Below are 10,747 nucleotides of genomic sequence, written 5' to 3'. Positions count from 1 at the left end.
GTTCGGTTTTAATTGTATAGAATTAAATATTATTGTAGTTAAATCAGAATAGATTGATATGATTCATTTTACATCATAATCATATGATGAAACGATTCCTAACATCACTGAAGAGACATTAATTGTCGAAATCCGGATATGGTGTACAAACACCTTTGCACCTTTCGTTTGCGGCATACCATCTTTTCCGCAAGTTTATTGTTTTCTGTTTAGTATTAAATTTATAATTAAGATCCAGTTATTACATCGATGATCCGTTTATTTGGCAATCGCCAATGTCAGTCAGCAGGGTTTAAGAACATTTGTTGTTCGACCTGTTAGTCAAATGCATTTTGTTAAAATATACTTTTTCACTTTTTTGGTCTTTTGGAAAATGTTGTTTGTGCTGTATTTAGACCCCTCTAACAAGAAATTTGTTTTGCAGGCACACGTATAAAAATTACGGTTTTTATCCAACGCAATCATAGGTCTGAACGTTGTTTTCAATTTAGACGTGTTTATATTTTTCCGTTTGGGCTTGTATTATATTTGCCTTCGGGTTTATATGATCCGTTCATCCTATTCTGACTCCTCAAAATTCAAGAGTGTATCCTAAATTGAGGTAAATTGTATGGCTTTCCAAACACCTGTTTCGATTCCTAACATCACTGAAGAAACATTAATTATCGAAATCCGGATATGGTGTACAAAAATCTTTGCACCTTTTGTTTGCGGTATACCATCTTTTCCGCAAGTTTATTGTTTTCTGTTTAGTATTAAATTTATAATAAAGATCCAGTTATTACATCCGTAATCCGTTTATTTGGCAATCGCCAATGGCAGTCAGCAGGGTTTAAGAACATTTGTTGTTCGACCTGTTAGTCAAATGCGTTATGTTAAAATATACTTTTTCACTTTTTTGGTCTTTTGGAAAATGTTGTTTGTGCTGTATTTAGACCCCTCTACCAATAAATTTGTTTTGCATGCACACGTATAAAAATTGCGGTTTTTATCGAACGCAATCATAGGTTTGAACGTTGTTTTCAATTAAGATGTGTTTATATATATATATATGTGTCTTACGACGCTAGAGAAAAAACTGACGAAGAAAGGTAACACCCGGCCACCGAACGCTTTATTTTTGATAGAGCCTAGGTGGTCGAGTGGTCTAGCGCGTCGGGCATAGTGCAAGGCGATTTGGTGCCACGATATCTCAGTAGCATTTGTTCGAATCCCGGTCAGGGAAGAACAAAAAATATGCTTCCGCAAATTTACAGATCGAACATTGTTGGGCTGTTGTTTTGACGAATTATATATACAGAATGTATTTTCAGCCTTGTATCACCATCACTGCTGGTGATCCGATGGATAAAATCTGTTGTAGAGTCGTCACTGGTTCAGACGTACTTATAATATAATTATTTCTGTGACTGCATCTTACATTAATTTGTGGGATCCTTTACAATAGATAATTCAGCTGATCTGTAACAATTCCATCTTCATGCCTTATATATTATGTACTGTGTTACGATGCTAGAGAAAAACTGACGAGGAAAGGTAACACCCGACCACCGAACGCTTTATTTTTATAGAGCCTAGGTGGTCGAGTGGTCTAGCGCGTCGGGCATAGTGCAAGGCGATTTGGTGCCACGATATCTGAGTAGCATAAGTTCGAATCCCGGCCAGGGAAGAACAAAAAATTTGCTTCCGCAAATTTACAGATCTAACATTGTTGGGCTGTTGTTTATAATTATAATTATAATATTATATATATGTATTTGTGATATTCATACTTTTCCTAACTTGGATAGGGCATTTATCTTAAAACAATATCTGTTTACATGCACTCCAAACAGTTAAGTATATCACGTCAAATGTATAAAGATATGAACAAAATGTTTTACATATGAAAAAGTTGGACAAAGTTTTATCATGCAATAAAAAAAAATTGTAGAAGCAAGTTAGATAAGGATTTGTTCAATCTTATCGTTCTTATATCTCCGTTACACTTTATTATAAACAGTGTACACATAAAAAAAAAACGTAATTTATATTTTGAATTTATAACGTTATAAACATTTCCCAGAGGTTAGAATTTTAGCTGTTATTTTAATATCATATCAGACTCGGATCAAACAAACTATATAGAAATTTAAGTTATGTGTTCTCTGAGAAACGTTTTACATGTTTCAGGCATTTAGATGTAAGTAAAGTAAAGTAAATGAGGACAGATGAAACTATCACTAGCCAAAAAAGTTTACATATTGAGTTAAGTAAAAAACAAAAAGATCTTGACATCATCAGAATGAGACTTTGAAACTTGACACTGATCCTACGTTCCTTAACGACCATATCTGGATTTATTTCTTCAATTTTGTACTTTATTTGGCCTTTTAAACTTTTCCAATTTGCTCGTCACTCATGAGTCTATTGTAGATACAACGCGCGTATGGCGTACACAATTTCAATCCTGGTATTTATGACGAGTTTATTCTTATTTTCGTCGAAGTAACAGAATATTTACCCGGTAAACCTTGACCGAGATAATAATTTTTATTTTTTTTAGTACTAGAGAACTATGAGAAAAAGAATGTATATATTTCACAATCTAACATATTACTTTTCAAACATTCCACAACATTGTGTTTAAAATTCCTTTTAATCAGTATCACGAGCTCAAAGGTTTACATAATTTCAATCCGTGTTTACCTTGGAAGTAAGAAGATTTAGATTTCTATTGTTCTTGAGTGACTGGTTATAACTGCTATTATTTAGGTATAATCTGACAAAAAAAGTAGGAAGCAAATACCTATTTTTTTTTTTTTATCTTCCTCCTCTTCCAAAATTAGGAATTGTTTGGGTCAATTTTTGCATGCACGTTTTTTACTTTAAGAATATATTTATAGCAGTAAAATGAATTCTTTAGATAATGGGTTTAACCTTTTCTCAAAGCCAAGACTCGAATTCTTGTGATACAAATTTTACTGTGTAAAGCCGTTTACAGGGAAGGGTATCAATGTATTTGAACCTCTCTGTATTGTTTTTTTTAATTACGTCAAAATCGAGAAAAATTAGACTGATCCTCTTTCAAAAAAGCCAAAAGTACAAAATTTCACTTCTTCTATTACCTTTACCACTATCCTCTTTCAGCAAGATATGACTAAATTCCTTGTCCTTTAAGAATAAAAGAATAAGAATTTTATTAGGGATGATCGTAATAAATTTGTTCAAAATGGTTTCAGTAGACAATTCATGAATTTATTTACAACTTTGCATATTCAATAGGAAATGTATAATGTGTATCTCGTACTAGTATTAACAAGTGAATTAATTTATGTTTTGTAATGAAGTCTTGTATTCAAATTTGACAATCGAGACTTAAATCTTAACATTCTATGAGGAAGTTTTAATGGGATCGATGCACATAGTTTGATATAATGAACGTTTTTACTTAGCAGTTTATTTCTATGTTAATTTGTTAAAAAGGATTTTGATTTATGAACTCTTGCACAAGGTAAGTACATTTTAGATTTCCAAATTATAATTTTACTATATTGGCAAAACTATAGCGATTCAATTTAAGTTTGAAGCAGGTACCTAGTGAACCTTGTACATAGAATAATTAGACAAAATATCCCAAGCGCTGTCCTGCATCATCTCGGAATATGTATATTAATTTTTTTTTTATTTCTAACGCATTACACAAAAAATTGACAGGTCAGCTTAAAAACCAAAGAACCCATTTGAAAACAGCCACATAGCGAAAATTAAATAACTTGACTTCAATAATGTTAAAGAGTAATTTAAATAATTCTTATATTCTGCGAAAATAATGTTATTTAACATCTATCTGATATATCCTTTTCCAAAACAATTCCTTGTGAAAGTGTTAATTTTATCATGGCTAACTATACATTGTGTCGTCGATTTGGCTCCAAAGCCTCTTTAAGTTTTAAAAAGTATGAATGTAATATATCGAAAGATTAATCACTTTAGTTTTGGTTAAATATTTGGTTTTGATATATTGATACATGTTAATCTGTATTCAATAACCTTTAGTAATTCTCTTATCGAACTAAATTTTTCCTCCATACCTTAAATTCAAAATTCTGCTTAGTAAACATTATGTGCAATCATACCATACACATATGGTCTATGGTCTATGGTCTATGGTCTATCTGCTCTATGATCGGGTTGTTGTCTCTTTGACACATTCCCCATTTCCATTCTCAATTTTACATATAGTCACACTGGTAATGTTATAACAGGAGAGCATGGCAACTTAAGCGTTATTAGCCATAGGCCTGAAATATCGAATTCCTCAGGCTATCAACTGAAAGTGAAGATTCAGTTGACTTATTGAAGCAGCTGAGGGCTATGCTAGAAAATGGGTAACACGCGAGGCAGATAAGATTGAGAGAAAACAAATCCGGGTTACAAACTAAAATTAGGGAAACACATCAACTATAAGAGGAAATCAAAGGAACATCAGGAACAGCTTTTTGTTCGTGTATTCAGAAGCGCATTCTAAATCTACGATGTACAATGAACTAACGGGTTTCTCGTCCTTTCAAAAAGGCAAGAAGTTCCCGATGCGTAATCGACCTTTAACGACAAATCCGCTGTCGTTTAGGCAGAAAAAGTCACTGACGATATTATTTTTAAAAGCAAAAATCATCAATTCGAATATTTAACTGAAGAAATTTACAATTTTGTAGGGGGATCATGGTCGCGTGATAAAGACCAATAGCGATCATGGTCTAGTGGTTAAGACCAATAGCTGCAGTGCTGAAGGTCACGGGATCGATTCTGACTCAGGGCGCTGAAAATTCTAGTACATCAGAAGGGTGATTTTCATCCTCCTACACACATCGACTAGAGCTCCCTTTGTATTGGGTTGGGTTTAGTCTTGTAAATATTGTTGTAAATACGTTTTTGACACATCGCATTTAATCCCGTTAGGGAGTATACAGTGGTTCAACTGAATCCTCGCAGAATAACGGAGGAAACTACAAAAACATAAATAGTAATAGCAAAACCTTTGATTGTTCTACGCATTACACTATCATTCTCCTAAATTTAAATATCAACTACATCGTTTAACTAAACGGTGAATGTTTTTCCCACAAAAATAGAAAATGTTGATACAATAGGTCATTGAAAATCTTATTTTGTGAAGAACCACAGCGATTCCCACAACAAATACACCGAAGATAAAATTAACACAATGCTAGAATTTTGACCATTTTGACAACATATTCGTTGAGTTAAGTAGAATGATATTTCAGGAGACATTCGGTATTCAAATGGGTACTAATGTTCAACTGCTGGCAGACTTGTTTTTGTACTCTTATGGAAAAAAACAATTTAATGATAATGTTTTGTCACTCATTATCCACAAGTGCTTACATCTCATATATCCCAGTGAACGTGGAATTGATTATACTACCCAAAGTAGAAGATTAGTTTCATATCTTGATATTTTCCTCGATATTGACACAGATGGACAATTTCAAACTAGAATCCATGTCGACAATGGTCAGGTTTCCATAACTTAGCAGTAACATGACCTCAGCTCCATCGTATGTCGTTAACATATCTTAGTTATAACGATACTCTCGTACATGTTCACACTATACATACATACATACATACATACTTCATCAACAGGGATATGCTTCTTTCACAAATAATGGCTCCAAAAGAGTCATGAGGAAGGACGACTAAAATCGACTCTACATTAGTTTAACGGTCACCATCACGAATTGAAACGATACGATTTGTCAGTGTTTCAATTCAATAGCGACAAGTTTTCATTGTTTTAGATCTTTTGATACAAGTAAAGTCCTCTGATCTGTGATTTTACCGATTGTGATATTTTTACTAATGTGAACTCGCATGGTGGATGATGCATGCACAACAAGAGACGCTTACAATGCCGACGCAACCGTTCTCGCTCCTTTTGAAGTACATACAATTCCTTCAGTTTCTCTTTGTTGCCTTGATTTGTCTGTTCCTAGTCGTGGATCCTGTCATGACAGCTAGTCACCACCGAGACCGATTGCACTATGTTTTGCAGAGCAAGAACTTATGTTATACATCCGTCCAGACAAATACATATGTAACACAGAAACAAGTCTCCCAAGATCCCGTATCACTCACCTGGTGAAAGTTGACCCCTTCTTACTAACTTTTAATTTTTCTGTGATTTTTTTTTTGTACGAAATTCTTTACTTAAACTTTATGTTAAAGTAATATGATTACTACATATTATTTCAGTTCTCTTAACTTTGTGTATGACTTATGAAGTAACCGAATTTGCACTACTTGTAGTTACAAAACAAGCACGGTGTCATAGATATTTCACTATATTTTATCATTTACATTTGTAGTTTTATATAAATTGCATTTTAGCAGACGGTAAAATGCAGTCTTTTTGTTCATACAAAAACTCCCTTAATATTGTTACAATCAATAAAGAAAACAATGAAAGAGATGTTACTGTAAATATAAGTTATTATCCTAAACACTTTCGAAAGTAGTACTAGTATAAAACATAGATCCTGAAGAAATTGAATAGCTTTTTCTGGAAAGTTCACGTATATCTTTTTATTTGATCAATATGGAAATCACACAGCTGATTTGTTAACTTGTTTGTTTGGAATTATCAAGAAAAGTAAACGGTCATTTGAAACAAAATGTAGCTTTAGCCCTAAAAGTCGATGTAAAACGTCAGGTACAAAATATGGAGCACATGACTTTAGTGTTATCAAGAAAGCTCTCCCAAAAAGGGACGGTCTTTGATAACGTTGATTTATTTATTGATTGGACGCCTATACTTTTCCTCCTTTTCGGTTATATCAGCTAATCATGTTGAATTTGGTTTCGATTGTTTAATATTTAGACTTCAAGCATGAAGGAAGACACGTTGATTGTGCAAATTTCAAAATTTACGGTCTATATATACAAAAGCAAAGTGAAGAATGGGAGTGATATCTCGTTTGTAACAATGATTCTTTAGGCACAACAATCATTCTAAACCAAATCTATGTATGATTGAAATAATTCAAAGAAGAGTGTTAATAGTTTGCGAAAAAAAACCTAATAAAGTAAATATATAAAAGCTACAAGCAAATGAATGTACTAGTCCCTTTGTCTAGTGATAATTTATGCATTTTTTATTTCAGAAATATGGCAAATACGCAACTTACTCTCTTTTTCGCGTTGTTTGTTAAAATGATGGAAATAAGCGGACAGTTGAAAACCACATGTTTCTTTAATCAAAGATGTCGATGTAAAACTTCAAATAAAACATATGTCGAAGTTGATTGTTCACAAGCAAAACTTAAGGATATACCTTACCTTCCAAGAAATGTGAGCAGTGTTGATCTAAGTAACAACTATATACATAAAATACCGGAACATCATTTTAAAGACAACGATATTTTAACTGAAATAAACCTTTCTCATAACAGATTACACTCTCTAAATAAGGAAATGTTTTATGGAATGAAAAGTGTTTTAAAGATTAAGATGAACAATAACATTATTTCAAATACAACGAAAGATGTGTTTCTATATCTTCGATCACTATCATATTTAGATGTTAAGAGGAATAATATTAGCTGGAGCAATCACAACGTTACCTTTCCTCTATCTTTGCTCACATTGAAAATTGATTACAATGCGTCTCATGAAAACCTGCCTGAAATGCCTCATTTAGAGACTCTAGACGTCTCTGGATCATCTGGGCAATGCTACATCCACACTGTAAAACCGGATACGTTGAGATCAGTACCAAAAATACATGAATTAGATATTTCTGGTTGTAAAGTGAATTACGTGTACAATGGTTCATTCAGCTTTATGCGAAATTTATCAATGCTAGACATTTCTTTTAACACATGTCTAAGGTTCGATGGTTTGGAAAATGTGACAATTGATCTTCCATTTACGTCGATAAAAATTCTGAAATTTAATAAAATTCACAAAACATTTCAAACGAATACAAAAATTTTGAGGCAGCATTTGTCGCACTTACGTTATACAAAGGTGGAAGAAATACATGGCGACAGTAATAGAATCCAGCTCATAGAAAGCGGAGCTGTACAACAACTTCCACCTTCCATTCGAAGACTCTTTGTGTCCGACAATGAATTTTCGTATGGACAATATGTTTCCGAATGTATATTTATACGGATTGAATTTATAAATATGTCGTTCTTGTTCAGTTCGCGAAGTAACAATGAACAAGAAGAAAAATGCAAGCGTACTGATAAATCATGTTGCAATCGAGTTTGTGAACAATTTCAGGTACCTGATGAAACAATATACCGATTTAACACAAAATGGAGATTTTTGCCGATTCCTCGAAACCTGAAAACAGCTCTTTACAAAAACTGCTTCCTTCGCTATGAAATACCACAATATACAGTTTCCGAGAATATAGTAAAATATATAGATTTGAGTCATAATATTTTCTATTCGTGGATAGGTCCACTTCTTACATTTAATCATTTGCATTTTTTAGATTTGTCCAATAACATATGCTCGAATGTATCAAAGGTATTTTTTAAAAGTTTTCCAAATTTAACAACATTACTCCTACAAAATAATCTACTTGGATTTGTACTTCCCGATGACAATGAAGGGGAAATAATGCAGCATATGCCAGCCCTTCAAATCGTGAATTTGTCAGAGAATAGGATTCCAAGTTTACCGTATACATTTTTTAAGTCTCAGGCGAATTTGATAGACATAAAATTAGGAAGAAATATGATGGATGATATTACCTTCCAAATTAACCACATGAAAAAGTTGTCACATTTAGACATTTCTAATAACAGAATTTCTAGTTTAGGTGCAAATGCTCGAAGTCATTTAGAAGAAGTGTACAAAGTGAAAAACAACTTTTCCATTGATATAAGTGGAAATCCGTTAAAATGTAGTTGTGATACAATAGAATTTGTAAAGTGGATGTCAATGACAAAGATAAAGATTCTCAATAAACACGAAACCTCCTGTCTAATGTTTAATGTTGACCGAAAATCATTATGGAAATCAAATAGAGTTTATGAAGAGCTTCAGAAAACATGTTCGTCATATTCGTCATTGATTAGTGGCATAGTAGCATCATTAGCCGTTTTTCTGTTTGTTTTAATTTGGGGCATAGCTTTCCGCAACAGGTGGCGCTTGCGATATATGTATTACATGGTCAAAAATAAATATCAAGTGCAAAATAAAGGGGAACCCGACAATGACAGCCAATATGAGTACGATGCTTTTGTATCCTACGACAACAATGATAGATTTTTCGTCCATGACAAACTTTTGCCTTGTCTAGAACGCGAAGCTGGATTGAAGCTGTGTATCCATAAAAGAGATTTTCTACCTGGAAATGACATTGCAGGAAACATAACATCTGCAATTCACAACAGCCGAAAAGTGATTATTGTTATGTCACAGAATTATCTAGATTCATACTGGTGTATGTTTGAATACAACATGGCAAAAGTGGAAAGCATTTATTCCAGAAATAAAGAAAACATATTATTTCTAGTATTTCTAGAACAAATGTCGCCAAATTATTTACCAATGATGGTTTTAGAGTTAGTTCAATCCAGCTCTTACATCGAATATCCAAACGATGAATTTGGTGATACAGTGTTTTGAGATAAATTGAGAGAAGTTTTATCGCAGTAACCATTGTTCCTCTTTCTTCTCATGTTCAGCTGATATCTAAAATAAATAATATACATGTTCTAAGGTATTTGCACATGTATACTTCTTTCATGCTTTATCCATATAAGCTCTGTAGCAATGAACAGTTACATTATAGTTCATTCTATATTTTACAGAACCCTAATGGAAATTAAAACAACAAAATTTACGCACGCACACAAATAGAGGATCATGACATTCTATAGTGCTGGCGTTTTTGTGCGGTGCAGCATAAAAAAAATAGGCTCGATGCAAAAACATGCACCCCAATATAGGGGTCGCATTGTTTACTCTGCAATACAACCTCTTTATTATTAAGACATCTAATTTTTTAAGAATGCATTTTGCTAATTTTTCTATACCTTTCAAAATTCTCGAAAAATTCTTGTGTAATGGTATGATGTTAGGTTGCAGATAGATTACTGATTTCTGGTTTAATATGGTTACATTATTCGCTATAGAATTAAAAAAATTCTAATTTGAAGAATGAATTTTACAGGTAAATGCACAAATGTCAATGTGATGTTTAAAACTTCCTCCTTCCTCATGTACGATTTATTATGCTTCGTTGAAATTGATCTGTATGGTATTCAATAAGACACCTCAAAGTTGAAAGATAAGTTTTATATTATAGATAGAAGTTTGAAGTTTGATATCTCAACTGTTTTTTGTTTTATTGAAAAGGTGATCAAATCTAGACAAACAATGACAAGCATCTAATTGTAATCTATTTAGATTAAAAATAAAAATTAATTGTTCAGAGAACAATAGAAGTTCTTTCAACATCAAATTTTCAAATAATGAATTAGAAGGTACCTTACTCAAATATACTATTGGTGTAATACCACCATGGATTTCCCCTATTAGTCTTTGTTAAATTTGCACTTCTCAAAACATTGTCCAGAATTTATATTTGTTTCAAATAAGGAAATACTTGGCATGAATAAAGTTTATCCTGTCCAGTACTATAAACAAAATTACACATAACATTTCATTGCATATAAGAAAATTACCAATAAAATGTTCACCCCTTTTTTTCCTGTGTACA

General features: G+C 32.6%; 1 protein-coding gene across 1 annotated transcript; it reads left to right on the top strand.

The window, feature by feature from the left end:
• The first annotated feature begins 3,364 nt into the window (after nt 1–3,364).
• LOC127714857 (toll-like receptor 4) lies at nt 3,365–10,549 on the top strand. The gene is made up of 2 exons (XM_052220890.1): nt 3,365–3,493; nt 7,167–10,549. The coding sequence occupies exons 1-2, from the start codon at nt 3,477–3,479 to the stop codon at nt 9,649–9,651; spliced, it is 2,502 nt and encodes an 833-aa protein (XP_052076850.1). The 5' UTR covers nt 3,365–3,476; the 3' UTR covers nt 9,652–10,549.
• Nucleotides 10,550–10,747: the final 198 nt, after the last annotated feature.

This window comes from Mytilus californianus, unplaced genomic scaffold, assembly GCF_021869535.1.
Source record: "Mytilus californianus isolate M0D057914Y unplaced genomic scaffold, xbMytCali1.0.p SCAF_9, whole genome shotgun sequence".
Taxonomy (NCBI): Eukaryota; Metazoa; Mollusca; class Bivalvia; order Mytilida; family Mytilidae; genus Mytilus; species Mytilus californianus.
This window is presented reverse-complemented; position numbering and strand designations above follow the sequence as displayed.